The sequence below is a fragment of the Perca fluviatilis genome, chromosome 7 (genome assembly GCF_010015445.1).
Source record: "Perca fluviatilis chromosome 7, GENO_Pfluv_1.0, whole genome shotgun sequence".
NCBI lineage: Eukaryota > Metazoa > Chordata > Actinopteri > Perciformes > Percidae > Perca > Perca fluviatilis.
In genome coordinates, this window is record NC_053118.1 from 17,684,148 (window position 1) to 17,709,818 (window position 25,671).

The following is a 25,671-nucleotide window of genomic DNA, read 5'->3' on the forward strand; positions in this document are numbered from 1 at the left end:
CCTCCTGAACAACACAAAAAAGCAGATATAAAATTTCACAGCCTTCTCTTTGTCTATCTGTAACTGTACATCTCGAAACACAAACCTGGACAGAAAAGGCACAAGTAACTACAATTTGCGTAATACTGGACAAAAAAAATGGAATTATTTTTGATTAAAGATTTTGGTCATTTACAAATTTATTCATATTCTTTTTACATATATTTAAACAGACATTAAGATTACCAGTATCAATAGAGATACAGGAAGGATATATTTATATTTATATATATATATATATAATTTATATATATAGGTAGACATTATTTTCACAAAGAAAAAAGTGCATTTTTATAACAAACCTGAATATTGCCAAAGAACAAACATTTAAGTTAACAATAGTATTGAAAACTGTATAAAAACGAAGCATAATAAAAAAACAAGACTAGTGTAGCAACCAATAAAGCAAAATGGGATGCATGATGCATCAAGGTGTAGACACCGTTAAGTGCCGTCTGTTCTGGCGTCTTCTTTAGCTCCTCCCTCCACCAGATCACCAACAGACGCTGGCTCCTCCCCCTCTGACTGCTGTCCAATGACATGCGAGGCTACGGGGGCTGCTAGACTGAGGGGTGCTCTTGAACTGTATCTGACGCAGTGTTTGGTGGTCTCAGTAGCAGGACTGTGGGTTTCAGCGGAGCTATGTGAGCTGCCATATTGCTTTGAGTCCGTGGTCTCCAACTTAGTTAGTGCAGTGCTGAGAACGCACCGCCCTGACTGGCTGGTTCCTGCTGTCTGGTGCTGTGACCAGTGGTCTCCAGGAGTCCTAAGCCCTTGGGTTCTGGGGGTCCCGCCCCAGTATGATTCAAATCTGGCCAGTGATGGCCCTTCCAAGGGGGGAGACGTTGGGGACGAGGGGGTGGTAGGTTGGGACCTAGGTCTGGCCTGTACCATTTGGATCCCTCCGATGGGGATCATCAGATAGGGGACCTTGGCTTGCTGGGAGTGCATGGGAAGATGGCTGAAGATGTTGTCTGCTGTTTGGTGGCCAGGATAACCCTCACAAGTGGAAAGACGGAAAGCAGGTGGAAACAAGCTGGCTTCTGGCCATGTTGACCCATCTGCTGCTGTACCCCTTTTCACCTGTAGAGGGAGCAAAGACTTCATCATTAGGCTACATTTTATGGACTTTCTCTGTCAGTACACAGGGTACTGTACACAGAGATCTTCCTAGGAGGAAAGTGCAGGAAATACATTGTGGTTGCTGTTGCGCAGTTAAAATGTCTATGCGTAGTTCTGTGCAGAAAGACTCACCGGGTTGACATGACTACCCTTTGTACCAGGGCTCTCCCACGGCAGGTATCCAGGAGTCCTGTGCAGGAGCCCGTGTGGTGAGGGAGGGGTCCGAGCTTGTGATGACCGGTAGCAGCTGGGCGAAATGGGACAAAGAGGAGAAAGGGGTCTGATGGGAGATGGTCCTCTCTCAGGGGAGGGTGAGACGTGTCTGGGCGAGGACAGCTCCGTCCTGGGGGAGAGGCTGTGGATGGGTGAGGACAGCTCCAGACGTGGGGAAAGGCTGCGGCTGGGGGAACAGCTCTCACTGCTGGGGGAGAAGGCTCTTGGGGATGCCTTCCAGCCTCGGCGGGAGAACAGCGCTCTCCTGCTGCCTGGAGATGCGACTCGTCTGCTGGGCCAAACTCCCCTTGGGGAGGGCTCCTGGCCTAGGCTGGGACTGGGGCCCGGGGGCTCAGGGTCAGGAGTGCCCTGCTGAGAGTGCCTACTACAGCTGGAATGCCCTGCTGTCGATGGGTGGGTGTCTGACGAACAAGAGGACGGTGGATCGTCATGGGATGCGGACTCCTCTTCCTCGTCATCGTCGTCGTTATCGTCATCGTCCTCAGACTCATCCACATCGGAAAACTGATGTTCCTCCTGTTCCTCTGAGCCACACACGCGTTCATCGCTTTCTGCTGTTTGCACAGACAAGGACAACACATATACATCCTTTAAATTATATCCCTTTACATACATGTTGTACTCTTTAAAACTCCTGTACTGAATGTACAAAGTGGTGACAAAAATCCTTACACTAGGGGACAGGAAAAACACAAAAGTACACTTTTCAGGAACAAGCACAAAGGGTTAGGACAGCGTACTGTATCTTTCTGACAAACATCACCCACCACCCATCAAACCAATGTTATAAATAGACTGAGGATGAAAAGACCGGATTTAATTGAATAGCACCATGTCTCTATTCACAAACTATCTCAACAGCCTTGTGAATGGAAAGACGGTTTAAATGGCGCGTCCTTGGCTGCGATGAGTGTAGTCTGTCATCAAGAAAGAGACGGAGAGGGGTGGGGGCTAGCAGAGGAAGGTTAGGGAGGAGATCGTGAGGTGGCTGGCTTTGAGGAAGACAGAAGTGTCGGAATGCGTATTGTCATACGCCGGCAACACATATTTCAGAACAAGGTATTCTTGCCAAACTGGAGCACATCAGGAGACTGTGGAATGCTCTGTATTCTTCATTTATTTATCTTCTACATTTTCATATTTCTTATACAAGCCAGAGAGAGCAGAATAGAACATGGTGTTGCATAAGCTGTCAGTGCTGAGCAGCTATAATTCTTCAGAGGCAGAAGTTCATCCAGCTGTGTACCAATATTTCTCTACAGTGGATAGGAAATATGTGAGGTGCCTCCCCATCCCCTCTTAAGTACCTGTTTCCTCGCTCTCTGGCTCGTCCAGTGATGACTCGGATACTCCCATTGCCTGGCATTTTTTCCCATGAGCCTTTGACTTCATGTGTTTAGTAAGGTTCCCTAGGAAGGAACAAGAAAAGCACATAAAAATGGTCCACGACTCACACGGAGCAAGGGAAGTGCAAATTAAAGTAGATTGCTATGATATAATGGAAAGAATAGCAACATGAATCATGTTTGTAGTGACTTAGTAAATTCTCTTCTTACCTTTGGTTTTGAAGGCAAAGTTGCAGTGTTTGCAAATGTACGGACGGAGATCGGTGTGCGTTCGGATGTGCTTTTTCAGCATACTGGGCTTCTTACAGCGGATGCCACACTCTCCACATATGTACTTGCCCCGGCCGCGACCTCTCACATAAACATACTCTTCATTGGACTTGTACCTAGGAGAGAGAGTGAGAAAGAAACAGAAAATAAATAAATAATAATAATAATAATAAAACATATGGTCACCACAAAATCACAAATTATACAATTACTTTCTATATACATGTAGATCACTGATTTCACTGTGTGGTACCATTTAGGAACTGAATGCACAAATACCTGGCTTCTTCATTGACCACCCGTGGTGAAATTTATATTTCATTTTATTTCATTTTAAATCTGTATTCATTGATTTTTTGTTGTTGGCCACTTTAGGGCAACGGAACAAGCTGGAAACACAGCATTAACATATCTTCATCTTGTAAAGTTCTTATGGTGAACTTTTTAGCAAACAGTTGCCTATTTATTTACACATCCAGCAGTTATGGAGCAACATTAGGATTCATTTGGAGTCGTGTTTCTGGCCACCTGGCAAATTTGAGTCTAATATTATTCTCCTTTTACCTTTATTTTGGTCTCCACCAACTCCTTAGAAAATATTTGGCTTTTTTAGCTAGCTGCTAACTTTGCATTTCTGACATTTGGTGCTGGGCAGGTAGCATACCGTGGTTTTATATAGCTTTTTTCCTGAAAACAGCTGCTGCTGGAAACAAGGCTGATGACGAAAAACCAAAACAAGTGTTCTGTAGAGCTGAGGGGGAGTGCACAGTTGGGTGTTAATTCTCTGTGGCTTCGTCACTACAAGCGACCCATTTCACATTACTGCCATTTGACTTGTTCTCAGACAGAAATATTGATTAGTGCAGCTTTAATAGTAATGATGAATGTGGATGTGGGTTTGTGTATGGCACAAATACATGCAAACACAAAATACACACACACACACACACACACACACACACACAAACAAGGGAAACTGAGAAACAAGGCTTTCTTTATGGAGGCGGGTTGGGGAAGCCCCACCAAAACCCCAGCAGCACTGAGTCCCTTGGCCGTTACCTCCACTACACCCTGGGCACACAAAGAATAGCAGCTATTCTGCTGCGATCGGGTGGCCCTGCCAACAACAGCAGCAGCTAAAGAGAGGGAAGGGAAGCCTGGCTATGGCCAACAACCTAAAATAGACACTATATATAAAAATCAAGCAACACATTTAGGTCTAGTCTATAAAAACACTGTTTATACGCAATCTTGTTGTTTACCAAAAGGCTTTTTGTGGACACAGTGGACCACAGACATTTTACATCTGAATGAATTGTCCTCTATGAAAAACTCCATCTGCTTTCACTACTCATGAAAAGACGTACAATGCACTCTGAATTGTAAACATCAAATGTGTGTTGACTGTGTTGTGTTAATTTGAAGATATGCACATCTACAACAACCCAGGCTGTGAATGCTCCCTGTTGTATAACAAAAGCAGCCCCAGCAAATCATAACAAATAGTTACACAACTGTGAAACAGTGGCATTATGTTGTATTCATTCAGGATCTGGTTACTGTTTACTGGCATGCATTTCTTGCCACTGCTAAAAATATCCACCCACATCTCCGGAAAATCAAGGCAGAACTTGCACTTCACACATCAAATCAGCAGCACGTCTCTCGGTAAACTCAACCGACAATCTGCCCCTGCTTGTGCTGTAGCGTTACGGCCGTCACGGCAGATTGGTAGATTGGAGAATACCACTTTCAACCAAGTGGTGTGACTGATTGATAAGACCATTGAATTTCAAAGCAGCGACAACAGAATAACACTAACATGCAATAGTGCAGGTCCTGAAACATACTTCAATCACTATTTGGCTCACAGGAATTTGCTATGACCATTTACCATTGTGGTTAAAGTGTCATGACAAATCTGCCATGTTAACCACTTACACCATGGAAATCAATCTGCATGTTTTAACAGAATCCAGGAGACAGTTCAGCTTGTGCTCACTAAGAGGGATTAAAGCTGATGTTTCACGGACCTTTGCTGCAACCAACAAGGAGCAGCTATGCTTGCTTAATTGCTAAGACATGAAGAGAAAGCTTCCTTGGTGCAATATCTGTTTCTTTAGCAGTGTGATACTAATAAACTCTAGAGACCCCTGCCCTCCTCTTTCTTAAAGGGATCTCTGAAATTGGATCAGGATGAAATCGTGCAAGTCACTGGAACGTTAACAAAGCCGCATGATGCATATTCATTAAAAAAAGTGTTGTTTGTTCTCCAGGATAAAATGAGTGGCACACACTCATGATTTCAAAGGGTTGATAAAAGGGAGATGGGGATAATGAGTCCTAACGGAGTCAGGGTACAAAACATTGTGCTGTGTTCAAGAGTGAAGAGCTGTGCTCATTTGCATGCACAGAGAAAACATAGGGGTGCAGGTACACAGAGAGAGGACACAGACGAGGTTGGGGGAGAATGAAGTGAAAATAATTCACAGGTAAGTAAAACCGGAGGAGTTGCCGAAGTGACACAGGAGGCACGAACAGAAGGAAGAGAGTTGGTGTGAAACAGAGGACGTGAACAAGGGAGAAAGCGGTAGGCTGTTAATGGATGTAAATGCTCTTTCTGAATATGTGTAATGCGTGGCTGCAAATGATAAAGACTGGTAATTAGTGCCTTATCTACTGTTAGGCAGACGACTCCTTCGCACTCAGTCTGTGTGCACATTAACACAAAACACAGCCCTTAAATGTGCATGAGATGACACACACATAAACACGCACGCATATATAAGCAAAGGCCATTCCTAAAAATCTCTTATGTCTCCTTTTATCACTAAAATATTTTACATTCCCATCAAAAGGAAAACCAGTGTGTTCTGAAATTCTCGCTAATTGGGAACATTTTACCTCGATTCACTACTTCATCTTTTACTGCTCTCCCATTTATTCTAATCTATTTCTACTGTTGCTTAAATGTGAACAGATGTGGGGAAACTTTCAGCTCTAAACACAGTAATCCTGGGAAAGATGAGAGCGTCTGCTCTGGAAAAAAATCTGACATTTATAGAAAGCACAAATATGTGAATATGTGAATGCAGTAAAGTGTAAAAATGCAGGTTTGAAGACAAACACCATCATGACAGATTACTTGCAGATGGCTTCACACTGTTCCTCTATGTCTTCTCAGTAACTTATGTAACCGTAAAAACAGGTATTAATGAGTCTCACAAAGTGAAGTTGGAGACAACCTTTTCCCCATCTTCCCCGTTATCTCTCCATTTCTAAAACACAGACCCGAATGCCAGCAGTAAGAGGAAAAAGCTTGGCTGCAGGTACAAATGAAGTCCCTGCAGGTTTCACTGGTTTCACTCCCATCTGTTACTGTAATTCTCTGTGCACTCTTGTCAGCTCTCCATAGTTGTTGTTCTGCTTTCATCAGGCATTGGTTTGTGACAAAAGAACACATTACTTGTGTTATGAGGCCTTGCAATTATTCACAAACATTGAATTTTGAATTAAAAGATGTGGACTTGTTTAAACGGTTTTACTTCAGTTTCTTTGTTAAACCATTTGCATCCAAACTGTTGTTTTAGTATTTCTGTTTTAGTGTTTCTTAGGGCTGCTCCCTCTTAGTCGATTAGTCGACTAATCGGTCGTTTTGGTCTTAGTCAACTTAGATTTCTTTAGTCGATTAGTCATGTTTTATGCTTTTTTCATGCTGAATGACTTATTTCCAAGAAACGTACGACCACATCTCTGGTAAACACAAGAATTAAAGTGCCGCTTTTGCATGACTCTTTGTGGAGAAACTCAGATTTACAGATCTGTCGATTAAATCAACTAATCGATTAGTCGATACAATTGAATGAGTGTTAGTCACTAAGAATTTCTTCAATCGAGCACAGCCCTAGTATTTCTGTCTTTCGTGTGTTAATCATGAAAGCTGAGTGACCTTGCAAAGAGCACAGGAGGACAGAGCGCATAATGTGGAGGAGATGCCGGGCATGACCCGGCAGAAAAGCTACTGACTGCATGAACCAAATAACTAACTTGACTCCCAACTCCTTTAAAAAGACACTGTCGTGAACAACCTTCAGTCACTTTCTGTACCTATGCTGAAGTGCTGTAAACTGACTCTACTTGCTGCAAGTAAACAAACTTTTAAGAGAACTCCAGTGATTTTGTCCATTCTTTGATAAATTATTATCGTAACAGCACTTCAACAGCCTCGCTCTTGTAGTTCTTACCCGCCTTCAAAGATGCGAACACGAGAGGGATCGCTCTGTTTGGAGGTGGAGGGTTCTTCCTCTTCTCCCATCTCTTTATTCTCCTCCTTGTCATGCTGCTGCTGATCCTTTACTTTAGTGAGGGTGCTGGGTGGGGTGGCATGTAGCTACACTCAAGACACACATTGACAAATTCAAAACAACTTAAAATTAAATGTTAACAGTTTTACTGTTAAAAGAGTATTCCACCCAGTTACACTCCCCAAAACCTGTAAAATCATGAGTGTCCAGTCAAGCACATTAATGGGGGTTATATGTAAAACCAACAGATTAGCTAAAAAGATAATTGTATTATATTCTATAGAAGATTAAGGTCTCTTTAACAGAGGGGCTTTAAATTATAGTACAGTAAGTGTATATTGTGATTATGTTTACCTCTGACACACGCGGGGTCATGCTACTGGCAGGGACCAATTTGCTTTTGGCGTGGGCTGTAGCCATGGCCATGGTGTACGTCTCTGAGCTGTGCTTCTGTTTGGAGCACAGCAGAGACAACGCCACCTTAGTGCTGAGGCCCGGCAAGTTGGGGTTGTGAGCACTGATGCTCCAGGTAGAATAAACTGAGCTGCAGGGGTCCCTCAGGGTAGACGGGTTGGGTTTAACATAGTTCAGGTAGCACCAGTTGACTGAGGTGGAGGTGTGGAGGCTGGGGTACGAAGGGGTGGCTGGCCTTTCAACCCCCTTTTCTACAACTTGCACCTCCTCCTTTCTTTTACTTGTCTTTTCAGTAGACTCCTCCTCTTCCTCCTTTTCCTCTCTAGTATGTTTCCTTGGTATTTGCTCCTGCTTGCCCTCCGCTTTCACAGTCGTCACCTCTCCCCCCTCTGGCTGATTCTTCTCCCCCTCTTCCAGTTTTCTCCCAGTGGCTTTACTTTCTTCTTCCTGTCTTACCTTCTGTTCTATATCCTCCTCTTTCTCTCCTGTCTTATGATGCTCCCCTTCCTCCTCCTCTTTTACCCTTTTCTGGTGACGCTGGGCCTCTGTGCTGAGCTCCAGACTGGCTGCAGGAGAAAGCATGCGTTTACTTCCTCCAGCCCCCAGTGGACCGTATCCCTCCCCAGATCCTGAGGCCAGCTCCGTGGGTAGAGACAGGGGAAGGAGGCTATTGATGTCTGGGGAGGGGACCTTCAAGTAGGACCTTTGCAGCTTGTCCCGCTCCACCTGGCCCATGATGACCATAGCTGTGCAAGAAATGGGTTCCTGTGAGCGAGTGGAGGCCAGGATCTGGGACAGGGTGGTATACATTGCACTGGCATAGGTAGGAATATGGGTCTGGACCCGCACTGGCACCACAAGGGACACTACTGGTGTAAGCTGTGCCAGGCATGTGGCAATGACAGGCCGTGGGTGGTGGTAAGAGATTCTTACAAGGGACTGATATGTAAGGGCAGAAGACATGGAAGAGATGGAGGGTCTGCTCTCTGTAGTGGGAGGGGAAGGAACATGCGCAGTAAGTCTTGGAGGAAAAGGCAAGTACAGAGCCTGACTAGCTCTAGTCGTAGAAGAGAACTGGAGAGGAACTAGAGCAGGAAGCTGATGTATTGGTATACCGAAACGTTCTGCCATGTGGATCTGCGCTGGGTGTATCTGTATAGGTGAAGGTACTGTCTGTGAATGTAAGAAGGTTCTATGGATGGTTTGGGTGGACAGTACTTCAGAGATTGCTGTGGTGACGGGGAGTAGCTGGGATAGTGATCCTGGGGAAAACGTTTGCTGCAAAGGGAGCACATCCTGAGAGGGTGGAAATACTTGTGGCTGTAACAGCTGCAAGGCTTTCCCTGTGGCTTCCAGGCTGAATCGGGAGCTTGCCTCTGTTGAGTAGAGAGGAGGATGGATGGAGCGGGAAGGCCCAGGCTTTGGACTCTGTGCTCTGGACAGCTGACTCATGTTGCCGCCCTCCTCCTGTTCAGGTTCACCTAAGGTGGCATGCTTCACAAGGAGACACTTTCTCCTTTCTTTCCAGGAGGATGCAGACTGCTGAGGGGTCAGTGACCCATAGTCAAATGACTTACTTCTGGTCTCTGAGACCTGCTCTGTTTGTTGGGGGCTGGCTGGGGTCTGCTCTGAGGCTGAGCGCCTCATCTCCTTGTGGCTTTGGTGGTAGGAAGGGAATGGCACCATTAACATCTGGGAGCTTTGGCTACTGGGGGCCCAGACAGCAGGCTCTGATCTTGCTGTGTCCTCAAAAGAAGCAGAAAGGCTTGAAGTGTGGGAGATGTTGCTCTCTTGACTGGGGCTGCGAGGCAGAGACACAGACTCAAAGCTCGACTCTCCAGAGGACTGGGCAGCTTCTGCCAGGCGGAGTCTCTTCTTCTTTGGTGGCAGCTTCTCTGCAGGAAGCTGGGCCAGACTCTGGCTACGCTGAGGCCACTGGAATTCCTCCACTCTCTCTGCCTCCTAGGACAGATAAATTGTTTATTTATCTAACAGAACATGTAAGATGAAGCGATATTGAATGCTCACCTGCTCATAATGTTTCTTAGGATGTTGAAATTAAAAAACACCCTTAAATCAATGCATGTTTCACATTTACTTGAGGGAGATGAAATTGTGTAAAATGTACAAAAACATATAGCCAAATACTACTTTAAACCTACATTGTGTAATTGTTTCAGTTGATTTTTAGCAAAAAAAACTTTGTTCTTTCACAAATATGTGCTCATTCATGTGTAATTACTTCCACCAACCAATCAAAGTATTCTCGTAAGCGTAGAATCTGACCTTTAGAATCATTCAGAATACATACTAGCGAGTCCCTCGAATGACAGCAGCCATGTAGCGCCTCCATCTTTAAAATACATTAGCCAAAGAGTGACTTACCTCCACCTTTCACGCTTTTAAACTCAGTGGCACCATGACGAATGCCAGGGGGAGATTACTCGCCAGGGAAGCGAAAAAGAGAATTAAAGTGCCCATATTATGAAAAAAATCTTTTCTGGGATTTGGGGTGTTATTTTGTGTCTCTGGTGCTTCCACATGCATACAAACTTGAAAAAAAAAACATCCATGCTGTTTTGAGTGAGATACGGGTTTCTGAATGTATCCTGCCTTCAATCTCCAGGTGAGCTGTTCAAAATCTGCAGGGTTTTCTATGTCAGTAGCCGAGACGAGGAAAGCGCTAGCATGCTAGCTCGTTCTCAATGGCAAAACACTGCTACAACACACACTAGTTCACCATAATCTACAAAAGAACTACTTACATGTCCCTGTTCTGCAGGTATTCCACGCAAAGTTAGAAGTGCAGTCATTTAGAAGAAGTCTCCCAGCTAATCCTGCCTTGTACTAACTGAAGTTGTAGAAACAAACAGCTAGCTGATGTGATCCTTACCTAGCTACTGCGCATGTGCGCCTCCCAACAAAGATGGGATAGAAGTGCGATGCCTCACTCGGTAGCTAAAACAGAGACCTGAACACACAGGGTGAAAAGAGGATCTGCAGCAATGTGCAGTACAACAAAAATATGGTGTTTTTTGAAAATTAAACCATGTAAACCTATTCTGGTACAACCTCAAAATACAATTATGAACCTGAAATGAGCATAATATGCGCACTTTAAAACGACAACGCGACAGGCAAAGCAACAAGACCAATTGGAGTGGCTAGAACAGCTGCGTGTAAACAATGGAGATATTAAGAGCTAATTTCGGGTTTGGCCACCGTAGGAGTTGAAATGCGCTCGGAATGGGAAGGGCTAGAAAGTAATATTCAGTTGGTTGTCATATACAATTTCACCACTAGATGGGAGAAATTCTTACACAATGTAGCTTTAAATAATCACGTACCTTTGATGAGGATGCCGTCACTGGCAGCGACACAGATGGCATGTCAGCATCAGGCTCCACAGTAACAAGGATCTCTGGCACTTGGATATTTGGCTGGCGGATGAGGCGAGATGTCGAGGGTGATGGTTTTGGCTCGTGTTGTTGTGTTTGCTGACCCTCTCTGAGGTCTGGTTCCTGACTCTCCATGGATATACTCTCCTGCTTCTCAAAAGAGCTTGTGTGTTGGATGACAGACACACCCTTCCTGTCCTGCTGCTGTTGTTTTGGCTCAGTCTGTAAAGAAACACCTAGAAACAAACAAAAGAAAGAAAAAGAAGAAGCTAGCTATTAATATATTTTCCTTAGTTATTCAGGTTTGTCAGATGTTAAAAGAAGATAAAAAGGTATGACAGATAAGAAACATATTGCTAATGTTTTTTATAATCTGATCTGCCGCTGCAGGTAAAACATAAACAAACCTGAGTGGGCCTGGCTGTGCTCTGGTCTGCTTGGCACAGGAATGAGGTTTGCAGAGCTGCCTGACATGGCTACAGATCCAGGGCTGGGAGGATCCTCTTCCAGACTTTCCTCTTTTCTCCTCTTCCTCACCGCCATGGCCAGTGCTCGAAATTTATAGTGCATCATCATCTGGGGGCGATCCTTACTGCATGTTTTACTTGCATCCCCGCTCTCTTGGTCCAGGGTTTGCTGTCCTGTGCAGATACCTTTGTGAGCCTCGTAACCATCACTGTTTTGGAAGTGGGCCCCGCATGCTTCACATTCAAACAGGCTCTGACTCTTTTGCTGTTGTTGCTGCTGTGGCTGCCTGGCTTGTTCAGCACCTCTGGCTGAGGAGGAGGAAGTGGGGCCTGCCTCCTCCAGCATTAGCTCAGCTCCCAGTGGAACTTCTATGGCAGGCTGGCGCCTAAGCATACGCTGGGCATGACCAACCCTCATCTCTGCTACCAACGCTTGCTGCTCATCGAATGACTGGCAGAGACGGTAACCTCTGGGAGACATGGTGCCAGAGGTGGAGGGCTCTCCTTGGCTGGTAGAGGATGGCATTGAGTGGCTTCTAAGAAGAGGCACCGCTGACAGCTCCTGGGCACCTGATGGATCTGCCTCAGGATTGTGGAGTTGCTTCAAACCACTAGGGCCAGGGGCTTCTCCTTTGGGATCGAATGTGTAGGGATCTTTAGGAGTGGTAAATTTGGGTGACTCCATGCTGCTCTTCCTGGACAGAGAGGAGCGCCTGGGCTTCACACTGTCAATCTCACTGGTGTCCACTACCGCTTCATTGATAGTGATGAGCTTGGTAATGTGTTCTATTACTTGGGTTTTGGGTACAGTGAAAGGAATGTTCTTCTCCTCTGTTCCTGAGGATGAGGAAAGTGAAGAATGAGGCTGCTGCTGATGGGGACTGCGCTGCTGCCCTCCCATCCTTCCATATTTCCCTAGAATAATTTCTGCGTAGGTTTTGGCACTGGCACTGGGAGGGCTAACTTGGGACAGGTCAGTGCTGCCTGACCCTGAGAAGTATCCAGACTCTGTGCTGCCCTTACTGCCAGGGCCTAGAGAGGAAGATGAGGTGGAGAGAGAGGAAGGAGGGTCATCTGGAGAAGCCAACGGGCCACGTTTCCTTTCACTAAGCCTCAGTGCCAGCCTTTGCTTGACAGCCTGGGAGTCTTCCGGCTTCTGGCTCTCCTCTGAGCCTCCCAACGGCTCCTTACCACCTTTTCTTTGCTGGCCCAACATCACCTTAGCGGAGGATTTTCTGTGTTGGCCCGTCTCTTCTTCAGACTCAGTGCTTTCTCCCTCTGTGTGTTCCTCAGGGTCTTCTCCAACACCACTGCCCTCTGGTCCACTCAAACTAGGCTCATCACGACTGGACGCCAGGCCTGCTTTAATGCGATGGGCATGGGACTTGCGGTGCTTGTACAGGTTGCTCTTGGTCTTAAAAGAAAAGCCACAGGGGGCACAAGGGTAGGGTCTTTCTCCTGTATGAGAGCGGATGTGTTTCTGAAGAACACTTGGCTTGGCACATGGACGGCCACAGTAAGTGCACACATATTTCCCTGGTTTTGGGGGTTTCTTCTCCCCTTTTCTGGGTGAGCTGACCCCTTCTAGGCCATCTTGGCTCGACTGAGATGGGACCCCATGACCATGCTCACCCCGGGTGGAGGACGTAGATGGAAGGGATGAGGTTGATGAGGAAGCTGGAGAGAAGAAGCTGCCTCCCGAGGGACCTGGGGTGTCTGAATGCTGCCATGCTACCGCTTGCTGCTGCTGTAACCGAAGCAGAAGGTCAGTGCGTTTGGGTTGGCGACTTTGCAGGCGGCCCAAGGCTCTGTGTACAGGGCGAGGATTAGGAGGCTGCTGGGGCTGCTGAGGTGGACAAGATCCCAGAGAGGATTCAGCTGTCACATGCTGCTGCTCTTGCCTTCCAGAGCGCTCCCCATCAGCCGGACGGCTGGGCTCAGCCTCCATAGAGTGGGGAGGAGGCCTCACAGACACACAAGGAGGGGCTCTGGGAGCCTCATGGGGCTAACCGCATGGCAGCAGAGAGGTCAGATGCAGGGGAACATCGACAGACTGAGTTGTAAATCACAACGAAGGGCCTTTTTCAGTGTGGGCCAAGAGTTATTCAAGAGGACCAAATGAGGCATCATTAAAAGATGCCCTGGAGCTGCATGGTTGCAGGTAAACATGGATCATCTCTCCGTACAAAGCAGTTCTGCTTCTGTCCAGCCTCAGCCATTCTAACAGCCCTCCCAAGGTCTTCTCTGCATCTTCTGGGTTGGTTGTCAAGAGTGTTAGCCGTTTAGCTTCTGAATAGGTCTAAAGAAAGACAGAAAAAGACAAGGAAGGACTGAGTTACAAAAATATAAGCATATTATTAGATTTTGTCGCAAAAAGCTACAGCATGACAAAGTGCTGTTCCCTATTTCTTCTCTTCACTTGTGATAAACAGCACAGCAAAACACAGGAGGACCTTGTGAAGATGACTTAGGCTTCTTGACATCCTAAGGTGTTTCCCAAAACCCTGCCATGCAGTCTGAAAAATTGAGTTATGTTGGTAGAGCAGAAGGCCAAATCATCACTGTCCTATTATCAAACTCACTATTAAAAATCTCCCCCACATATCATACTATGACAAATAGGGTTACATTTCCGGGTGTAGTGTTGAGTGGGGTTAATGTTGTAGTGAGAATATTAGCAATGTATTTGCATCATCACACATGTTATTGCTCTCATCTGTCCTTGCTTCAACACTTAATAAGCAGAACGTGTGCAGTGATTCAGGAGACAAAGGCACACCTACTGTGAATCTATTAAATGTGAGGTCAATATGTACTGTTATTGGCATGGTGGCGATCTGAGCACACAGACATCTCGCATGTGCATGTTTAAACACGTCCTTAAAATTTAGACTCCTTTTGATTTGAGACTTCTACTCAAAACAGACACATCGGATTCATATCTGACCCACGACCGGCCCGCTCTGCAGGAGTCAGAGCAGCTCAGAGCCAGATGGGCACCATCCACAGCACAGGCACCAACAGAAGAGACCACAGTGTCAGGGCAAGGAGTCAAAACAAATGTTGGAAATATAGCCTATGCTTATCTGATCTGGCACTAAAGCTGAAGGGGGTAAATGGAAGGGGTGCTGTTTTCCAGTGGATAAAGGGACTCAGCAGCAACTGGGTTTCAGTCTAGGCCCATCACACTCTGCGGTTACACTGCCACCAGGGTGCAGTGTTTATGAGGGGCCAAGAGTGGCTGCTTGTTATGAAGCCTGTTGTGAAAGGGTACTGTGAAAACTGTTATCAAGATAGATCTATTGTAATATTTCCCACTCACACACTACTGGAGAGCTGTGTTTATGAGGACCAATATAGCTGATCATCGAGACTTGCGGGTACGAGGAAATCGCCTCTTTTATCAAGATGTATGTTCTGTAATATTCCCCACTTACTACAAATCCTGCACTCTGTCTCAACTCGAGACACGGGATTCTTGTATCGCAGCCAATCAAAACACATTCTGGGAATTAGATGGGGACAATCATAACATTTTCACTGAGCAGCCGTGCCCAACTGGAGACAGTTCCAGCACAGGCTCATCCAGAGTATCAATCACCGCTCAAGACATTGACACTACTTGCGACCCCCCCCCTGATTCTGTCAGACTCGGCAGATCAGCGCTTACTGAAGGAGGACGCCGTGTGTGTTCACCTTACAGCTGTAGATCTCTTTGATGGTGTAGACAGAGTGCACCACCTCTTACAGCAAAGGCATACCAGGAGAGAAGATATCAAGGGATTGGAACTGATACAGAGCACCTCTGAAAGGAGATAAGCGATAGAAAATGTATTATGTTCTATAATATTAGAGCTATGCATATGAAGTAGGAGTTAGAAAGAGTGCACAATGACGTGAGAAGAGTTGGGGAAGAGAGAAAATAATCAGGGATCCAGTGGCTAAATAAACAGGCCCAGCAGAAGACTGCAGCTCAAGGTGCAAGTGGTGGCAAAGCAGCACTGACAGATTTTTTTTTAATGAGCCACACTTTTGCTCTCTCCATATGTCTAAAAAAACACACTGCGAAGTCAGCCTTCATTAGAGCTAGTTTACAGTGGGATAAAGAGAGAAAGAGAATCAGTCTTCCTCTTGACAGATTATCGGCTCCATCTCCACGTTCCCCCACATGTGCTGAGCGCCGATCGTCTGTTTAGTGTGCGTTTCTCCAAGCAGACCAATGCTTTGATTACAGCAGACTTTTACCATCAACACACAGCAATTAGGCAGCATAACTTCTAAATACATTATATTTCACTTTTCTGTGTTTTCATTTGCTGTCATCTGCTTGCTTTCTTCAGCTGTACAGGAAGACTTTTGTATCTGGTGGCAGCCTTGAACTGTTGAGCCAGAGAGACACTCTAGAATTACATGTAGATGAGCTAGATCAGGAGGGAATGGAGTTTGCAAAGGTGTTATACATCAGATCCTGACTGAAGAGAGTTCCATTTTAGATAGAAAAAATAGATGACAATAAAAAAGTAAGAGAGAGAGAGAGAGGGCAACCAAGTTAGTAAAGATGGGTAAAAAGTGAATGGGGCTGGAAGTGAAGTAGAAGGTTGATGCTGTGCATGGAACATAGCAGGATTGAGTAGGAAAGCACAAAGAGCAAGACAAATTGTCTTCCTCAAGCCCCCTGTAATAAAGGTCTTTGCTCATGTAGTCGGTTATCAGAGTGTAAGTTTAATGATCTTTGGCATAGCTGTTGATGCAGCCCTTAAACAGGGCGATTAGAAGGTTTTAAGGTTGGGGAGAGCATTGCTTACATTATTCATGGCAGTCTAGACTGCCAGCTCTGAGCGGGGAAACACACAGTCAGGGGCTTGCCAGAAAGAAGGAAAGCCAGAGTCTAGCCTACATCAAGCCAAAACACACACACACACACACACACACACACACACACACACACACACACACACACACACACACACACACAAACACACACACACACACACACACACACACACACACACACACTACAGAGCACATACAGTGTACAGTACTATTCACCCAAGAGCCACTAACACACAGCAGCCCTGAATCTACTCTGACACATCTTACCAGCCAATCAGCTGCAGTGCCCTGAGGTGACCTACCCTTAGTCGATCCTCCTGCTGTTAGACGAGGGGTTTTCCTTTCTCATCATCCTCATTCCACAGAGATGACTTGTTATCAACGGCGCCTATTACATGCAGCACTATGGGCTTATACAGTACAGACACTAATAGAAATCCGTTGACAATGATAAGACCTCAAGTAAAGCACACAGGTTATGTAAATTTGTCTAGCCTTATTGATGAGGGTGGGGTAACGGCGTTCTTTACTCTGCTCTATTTTTAGGCTGAGGTAGGAGCAGGAAGCCACTGATGCAGCTGTTAAACAGTTTTATGTTGTTTTGATTCGAGGTGTCAGATCAAAACCACAAAGCTAATATTAGTAGCAGTTTGCAACGACAAACCGTGAACACTGGAGCATTTCACCCCCCCTGGTTTTTCCACCTCCAGTCTGGCATGACATATTGTATGATGCTGCACAGAGTAGTCTGGTGGCGTATGCCAAGATTTGTTGTGTGAACTAGTTTCTGGTGTCTGTGCCTAAAATGTGATTAACGACCGGTCCACAGAGAACACAAGAGAATGAGTGAGGAAAGTGTGTGTGTGTGTGTGTGTGAGTGTGTGTACATGCAAAGGGGCTTTGTCAGCAGAAACAGGCACTGATGCAGGTACCTGAGACGTACACATATGCTGTCACACACACTGCCTCCTTCCATCATCTCTGCTGTGTCTAATAAGTCCAGCAGTTCTACTTCTAATACTGTAAATCCCATATAACAAAGATTTAGCTCAACTCCTGCTCAATACGTAGCGAAGGAGCTCTGCAGCAGTTTTACAGTTAAAACTTCATTATCATGCAGAGGAGAGTATGGCCGGGCAGAGTTTGTGTTCATTTCCTCATCAATACCCAGACGCATTTATGCAGCTGGTAATGACGGATACAAATATGGGCTAAACATTAAATTACCTGGTGCCCTGAGAACAGATAAAACCTCTTAAGTGCTTTCTAAAAAATCTGCTGTCATACCCCTCCAAACAAAACACACACACATACACCTCTCTCTCTCTCTCTTCCCATTCCCTCTTACTGGCGGTAGCCTGGTGCAGGTTCCCATGGAAACCAGCCTACTCTGAGCAATGGCAGATGGAGAGGGAGCTGGAGGTCTAAATTTATCTCCCAGCATCCTTTCTGACTAAAGACGCACACTGGCAGCAGGAAGTGAGGAGGGGAAATGCTTGGCCTCGGCGTGCACTGGCCAGCTGGCATGACCCTTGACATCTAACCCCCTTTGAGTGATGACGGGTTGACATGACAGCAGATACACACATACAGTAACGTCTGCAGCAGTTTAAACCGCAAGGGTCATGATCTCAATGAAGCAATACAACATGTGATACTGCAGGAGGCTCTGCAGCATACCCTATGTACTATTTAATGTGTATAAGGCAAATGGAAAGTTAAACCACAGTCCACCGACACCAAAAACAGAGCTGTCGATCAAACCACAAATCCTAGACGGTCACACTCACCATTTACAAAACCCCAGGAAGAAACCGTTTGGTTTGATAGTAAATTACTGGAAAAGAAAGAAACCCAGACAGAACCAGACGCCAGATAGGGCGTAAAGCCTCAGAGGCCAACACTCACACTCACCCGGGGATATCACTGCTGTCAGTTAAAGCCTCTCGCTAAGGAGGACGCCGCCTGAAAAAACAACACATACCAGAGCTCTCACTCACTCTCTCAGCTCTGTGCGGGATGCAGCGGGATCGTTGCACCTTTGAGGCGAGAGGGTGTAGAGAAGGATTTCACAGGGCTTTGATAAGACTGGCAGTTCACAACCGTCGCAGTGTTCACTTTGATTAAACACAAGCCAGTGAACTGCAGGTCAATACCGGCCTTCAAACAAACATGAGTGGCAACAGCAGAGCCGGGTAATGCACACCTCGAAGGCAGAAGATTGCGCTGAGAGTTTTAATAATACCTCTGGCAGCAGAAAAAAATCTGGTCCTTTTGGTGACATAATCAGCTGTAAAAGCAAACTGACCACAACTTGGACTAAATTGCAGGTTACCGGGTTTTCCATCATTTTATTTGCGGTCAAGACATTCTCGGATGGAAATCATCTTTTCATAGTCACTTAGTTCGTCAATTTAAATTATACAGTCCAACATTTGTCTGAGAGGGCTTTACCTCTGTTCGAAGAGGAGCTCTATCCTTAGCCCCTGGATTCGGATAAGGAACAAATTCCACAAAATTCCCTGAAATTCAGGAGAAGAAAAAAGAGAAACCTCAGGCAAGATCGACAGATTAGGGATCCCTCTTCCAGAACAGGCAGTGAGTAGGAATCTTGTACCACAAGGGATACTCTTTCCAACTTTAAATAAGTCTGTGAATTTGAATCATTGTATCATAATGTCCATACAATTCAGTGACACTCTTTGACATGCGAAAAACAACTCAGGTAAGTTGTCCTTAAACTGAGTTTTTGACATTCAAAAACTTTAACTTACAAAATACTCCTCAGGGTGCTAAGGTGCTAGATTATAAGGTACCAAATGACAAATTTGAAATAAAAAACGATCAAATGTAAACACCCTTGGAACAGCTGCAATAACTTAATAACTCATTTGCCAGATAGCTGACAAGTAAAGTAATGAAAGAGAGAGGGGAGACTGGGGAGAGAGCGGAAGACAGAGATGGATTTAAATAAGATAGGAATACAGAGTGAGAAAGACAGAGAGTGAGAGGTGGGCAGAGAGAGAGAGAGAGAGAGAGAGAGAGAGAGAGAGAGAGAGAGAGAGAGAGAGAGAGAGAGAGAGACAGTTTAGATTACCTGACAGAGCAGTCTGGTCTTCCCCCTTAGAGACGCTTCACAGGCACTGTGAGACAAGCAGGGAGAGCCAAAGAGTGAGAGCGGATATGACTGTTTGAGTGGGTGTGTTGCAGAGAGAGAGAGAGAGAGAGACAGAGAGAGAGAGAGAGAGAGAGAGAGAGAGAGAGAGAGAGAGAGAGGCTGGGGGTGAGGCAAAAAAGAGTGATGGAGAGAGGGAGAAGGAACGACAGTAAATGAATGTTTCTACTGTACAAATGTAAAGGGAGGAGTAGCAAGATGCGGTAGCAAGAAGAAACTAAAAGCGACTCATATTCTCATAGCATGAGTAACCTCTCCACAAAAATCAGACCATCCTCTGTGAAACCACAGCGATGGCAAATGTCACATTTCGTATTGCAACCAAACGAACCAAGAAAACAAAAAAAAACAGGTTCAGGACAGGAGCTGCTGTTGAACTCGCACACAATCAGCTGCTGGTGGCGTCACACCGGATAGGATTACAAACAGGTCCTACATGGGTTTTCCCATCACACAGAACCCTGAGGGCTACTCCTTGCAGTTATCGCTTTCTTATCAGCAAAGTTATCTTATTGTAGTGGCGGGTGAAGAAAAAAGCAGCAGGGACAAACCGCCTGTCTACAAGAACAAGTTTCATTTACGTTAATCTTCCACTCCCAGCCACTGTGCTGCATCTGTAAATGAATTCCAGAGAGGGATCCATTCAAGCAAGCCCCCGCATTACGCAGAACTTGGGCTAGGCCTATCAGCGGTGCAACACAAGAGAGAGAGAGAGAAAGAGAGAATAAAGAATGAATGGAGGTCCTGCTGTTCTATAGAGCTTTGCCTCACTGGCAGAGCACAGGAAGTGTGAGTCACACGCTCTAAAATAAACACACTCACACAGCAACGAGCCGGCGCACAGAACAAGTGGATGGCTGGGCTGCTGATCAGAAGTCAGGCAGAGGGAATATGGATCCACAGGCCAGCAACACGTGGTGGTCTGGTGGGACTCGCAGCCAGATGACGGGATGTTTCTCTCCTACTCTAATTGATCAATTATATTTATTTTATTTCAGTTTGTATTTTCAACCTCATCTAACCATACACCTGCTCATTTGCTTTCTTTATCAATTCGCCCCTCTGCTCTTCTCCTGTGCTGTTGTTCACATGTCCCCCCTATTCTTTTTCCACTGCTCTGTGTTTCCGCTCTGATTTCATTTGGTCCCAGTCAATAGGAGTGCTGTTCAGGACTTGGTGATTACCCCTGGCTCTGTGCGGCTGCTTGCTGACTGCTGTAGGGGACTGTGCTGAACTGATGCTGGGCTCCTCTCACAGGCTGCTGGCTTTGCGGGCCGAAGCACTGTATTGTGTCTGCCTGAATGTGCTCATTGTCATCCTTTACAGCACACACCTTCTATACTGTACTTCCCTGCGAGGGACCTTCACCCATCCGTCATCCCTTTGTCCTCTGTTCTTCAGACTGAGCGGTTCTGACGGGAAGGTTGGGGGCAGAGGCCCGGGAACAAAACTGCCACTGTGGCGATGATTGACAGGAAAGTTGCTCTACACAGACGCAACGATTAGCGAAGCCGGGGACCGGGCTACAGACACACACAGTCTGGTTAGGAACTAGAGAGAGCTGGCAGGCATTAAGTTGAACAGCCGTGCAAGTGCCAACAGAGAAGATAATCATTTTGAAGACTGGGATCAAAATGGGAAGTGCAACGATCATGAAGGTGTGAAAGCAAGCTTTCGTGATGCAAATGGTACCCATATGCTACCCACTGGACCCAAGCATGTCAGGCTCGCATTATGTAAAGCTGTTCTCATTTTCACCTAATGGAAACAAGGTCTCCCCTGTGGTATCTACATGTCATAATTTCACATATATGACACCTGCCTATACAATATAATGCAGAGGCAAGCAACACCTAAAATGTACACATCATGCTTTATAAGAAACTCCATGTTGTTTTGGAGCAGCCACAGACTATAATTTAGACCAAATGAATGGTTTGCGGATTTACATATACAGATGACATATTTTTGGACTTTCACCCTATAAACTGCAGACACAGGCAGTAAAACAGGCAAATATGGGAGTATGCAGAGAGGGTGCTCTCTGTTCTGAGGGCAGATTATTTCAGATGTGTGGTCTTCCAGTAAACTGACCCCTGTCTGTGCATAAGACTGTGGTATTATGATAGAAACAAAACCTATTTCAAGAGGGAGCCCACCTAGTTTATAAAAGCCACTATTGCTCAGTATTGCTCTACCTGTTTGCATTTATTTAAAAAATAAAAAAAAAGTGGGCTGAGTCTTCTGGAAACAGCATGCCAAAACACTAAATCCAAGTCATTACTTGGTTAAATGTAGCTGTATCATCACTTCATTCTCTCTTTTAGATATTTGGATTAGGCATTCAAATATACATATGTATTTTCACACAAACATACACAGGCATAATACAGCTAGTGGAGAGCGGTCTTAGACATGCAACCAACCGGCCTGCTAATGCAGTTGAGCATGCTAATCTTTTGTTAATGCCAATCGATATGTATCCTCAGCAGATGTGATATCTGATCCTGTAAAACACTGAAAGACTGACCACCCTCTGTTTCACTCAGCATATCTCTTTCTTTTTTTAGCTTGATGGGTTTCTCTGCCTCTCCTTTCTCTATTTATCTCTATTTCTCCGAGACACAGAAATGTACAATCCCCTCTTTGCAGCCACTCTCCCCTCATTTAGTTCTCAATTTCAGCCTTGCAACACACTCTCATTATATTTTCCTTTTCCATGGTGCTGAAGCATTAATAAGCGTCACTGTCTTTATATGCAGCAAAGTAAACTTCATGTATATTATGCGGAAGGCTACCAGGAAATCATGTCTCCAGGGTTGCTGTGGGTAGTCATTATGGAAAGTAGCCTGGCCCTGAGTAAAGTCCCTGATTGGTAAGTGATACCATATATAGAGCTGATATATCATTAGCAATTTGCGACGGCAGTGTAAACCCAACTATTTATACAGTATTAGTGTTTTCTGAGTCTTAAGCATTAGTTTTGATTCGCTGCCTCAAAGGCAAAATGGTCTTCTGACATGAAACAAACACATTAGGGACAGCAGCAGTGAACAAACAGACTCCGGGGCCTCATAGGGAGTTACTGTAACAGAGTTGAAACAGATACACAGTGTCTGTCAAAGAAACCTCATCTGCCTTTGAGCTCGACACCAAACATCACAACGCAGCACGAGTGGTGTGCAAATGAAGTAAAAGAGTGACAAAGCATGGGGTGGGAGGTGGAGGGAGCAGGAGCAGATAAATATAGAAAGAGGAACTGACATTTTCAAAAGCTGTCCTCCCTGCACCCACAAGTTTCAGTGATGCGTGGACGTCAAGATCACAGTGCAAATTCTCCCACGCAGCTTACTGTACCCGTCGTTCACAGTCGGCTGCGTTGTATTTGCTCTCTTAAGTCATGGTGCAACTGAAAAGAATGGGCTGTGCCTGTGATGGGGCGATCTGCAGTTAAGGTGATTGGAGAGGGAACAAATATGAAGCTCAACCTCAACCTTTTTTTGGTAGGTTAAGGTTAAACATGTTTTGTTATTATCCAATGCAAACATCATATAATGTGTATTTTTCTGAACTACAGAATTAGAAATCTTCCTCTACTGTACATGCCGGTAAGCTGTGCATGTGTGCCGTCATTCTTCATTTGAAGACAGCAGTCATTTCAGTGCAGTCATTTTTGTTTTCACTGAAGTTATCTATTTCTCTATGAAGTCACCCATGTGGATTCCTCTCCAGTGATGGGAAACCCTGTGCTAGTTCCTCTTTCTGCAGCTGCTGTACTGCATCCTGTGTGAAGCTGCAGCAGGTACAGCAAGCACTGCTGTTAACACTGTGCATGACCCGGCGCCGTGCCTTATCTGCACATCTCGGTAACCTGTAACTATGTGCATTCGAGCTGTTAAGTTGGAGCTGCTGGTGCTTTCAGCGCTGCCTGCACAAACACAGACACGGGGAAGAGTCAACAGGTGGAAGCTCAGCCTGAGTGTGTTCAAACACGAGGACCGGGCCGCAGAATGTATCAACACGGCCTCCGTCCCTGCCGATCTCTAGGCCTGGCAGAGGGACGCCCTTCTGATCAGGGAGTTTACTCAAAGCCAGGCCAGTCCAAGTAATTGCTACCCACAGTGACAAACAACTCCATTCAACCTAAGTGTCGGTTTACAGTTTACTTTCCCTCCTCCGCTGCTTGCCCCTGTAGCCCATTCTGCCCGGTGCCACGCTGCATTAGTGGCCTGTCAACAGAGGCTCTCCTGGTGCATCAATGCCTTGTCATCTGCCCTTCAAGCCCAATGCACATATACAAATGCAATGTGCCATAACCCGTCTGTTTATGTGTTTGTTTCTCTGAGAGTGGAGGTGTGTGTTTGGGAGAGAGAGGGAAAGAGTGCGAGACAGAGAATAACAAGATAGAGGAGAAACCAGTGTGTGCAAATGCGTAGGACAGAGACAGAGACAGAGAAAGAGCTCTTGAACATGGTCATTTCGTCTTCTCAATACATGGCTCCGACCTACAGTAGTGACTCTATCTGCCAACTGAGAAAGGCTGTCAAATGTGTACGCGGTGTGCAGCCTCCATATCTTGAGACTGCAGCTCCAGGGCTGAGTGAGACAGCTTATCAATCATACACGACAATCAAGTGCAGCTAAAACAGTCTCTTAGCAAATCTGTGTGTGTTTGTGTGAATGTGTGGAACTGATATGCTGAATGTACAGAATACAAGTTAACTATAAACTACACTGAAGGTTGCTTACTGCATGCATATCATGTAGGTTTTTGTGTTTCTCTAAAATAATTGTGGACATCAATACAAAAAAGGGATCTGGTTCTTGATTTTTTTGGTTGCTGTACTTTCATATCTGATCCTCCCAACCCCCTGATGTTCCCAATATTTCTTCTAAATATACCCTTAAAGGGTTGGCTCTACTGCACCAGAACATATTTTCTAACTCTTTAGTGGTGTCTGTCTGGTCCTGCAAATATTTTTGGCTTAATTTTGAGATATCCATCTAAGTCCATCAATATTAACATTATTATCTCTTTACAAAAACAAGGACCTGGAAAATACCTTAGAAGCACCTACTAGAAAATAAACAGTCCCTATGAATACTACTGTGTTTAATGAATTATCCATATAATGAAATTGTTCTTTTTGAAAGAGAAAAGTTGCTGTAGATTCTTTTTCTAAAAGCAACCTTTCAATGCTGTGAGCCCCACAACAAAACGTACCTCCATTGTATTGGTGGAGGTGGAAATCTCTGAGACAGATATCTCAAAACCAAAATACTAGCAAAACTTTGTTCATGGAAAGACACCAACACATTCAGCATTATTTGGGTGAACAAACCCTTTAAGTAGCTTCAAAGTTACATACAAGTGCATTTCTACAGTTTGCGGGTGTCACATATGTATTCTTCGAGCTTGTTTCTCACTGAACATGTTAAATCATCATGTTGCTTTCACTGCATTAATTGTATCTTCACAGTAACAGCTGTCAACAGCAGAGTGCTAAAGATACAGAGCCTTACTGTACTGTAAACACAAGGTTGAGAAGGATTAAGGTGTCGACATGAGTGTCAATACCTGCACGCTGCTTAGTAACAAAGCGGCAGGGACAAAAAAACATACACTGGGGTTCAATTTCTTTACTGTTCCTGTAAAAAGAAGTTATTTGCTATGGAAAAAAAAGCTCCAATACTAAAAAAAATTAGGGGACACCTTCATAAGTAAGTCAAACATGGCCCTCCCTATTGAAAAAACCAACTGGCCCACTTTGCGTTAGCAGACAGACAGAAATGTGTCACTGGCTGTACTCATTGTTGCTGGGAGGTGCAGTCTAGTCTGGGGGGGGGGGGAGGGAGACCCCCCCCGGGTTCTCGGTTGCACAGGAAGCCCAACCACCCCCCCCCACAAAAAACCTCTCTGAAAACACACCGCTTCTGAATAAGTTCAAATACAGTACATGACATACACATCATGGATGAACACTTTTTTTCTCTCCCCCTGTCCAACCAGACCGTTCAAATTGCTCTGGAAGATAAGCGAGCCCCGAAGGTCACACGATCCGCGTTAGG

General features: G+C 45.3%; 1 protein-coding gene across 5 annotated transcripts in view; it reads right to left on the reverse strand.

Annotated features, from left to right (window-relative positions):
- Window positions 1-315: 315 nt before the first annotated feature.
- The window catches only part of LOC120561602 (transcription factor HIVEP3), a 40,029-nt gene continuing 14,673 nt past the window's right edge, over window positions 316-25,671 (reverse strand). The window contains exons 2-10 of one of the 5 annotated variants that reach the window (XM_039804746.1): window positions 19,525-19,570; window positions 11,535-13,893; window positions 11,077-11,363; window positions 7,670-9,691; window positions 7,256-7,401; window positions 2,952-3,127; window positions 2,703-2,804; window positions 1,294-1,949; window positions 484-1,122 (exon numbers count right to left, since the gene is read on the reverse strand). In XM_039804746.1, coding sequence (XP_039660680.1) covers window positions 484-1,122; window positions 1,294-1,949; window positions 2,703-2,804; window positions 2,952-3,127; window positions 7,256-7,401; window positions 7,670-9,691; window positions 11,077-11,363; window positions 11,535-13,542 — 6,036 coding nt within the window. In that variant the 5' untranslated portion in view covers window positions 13,543-13,893; window positions 19,525-19,570. Of the gene's footprint in view, window positions 1,123-1,293; window positions 1,950-2,702; window positions 2,805-2,951; window positions 3,128-7,255; window positions 7,402-7,669; window positions 9,692-11,076; window positions 11,364-11,534; window positions 13,894-15,290; window positions 15,313-19,524; window positions 19,571-25,671 lie in introns of those variants that run through there. The other 4 variants (XM_039804747.1, XM_039804749.1, XM_039804748.1 and 1 more) reach the window with 4 other exon arrangements.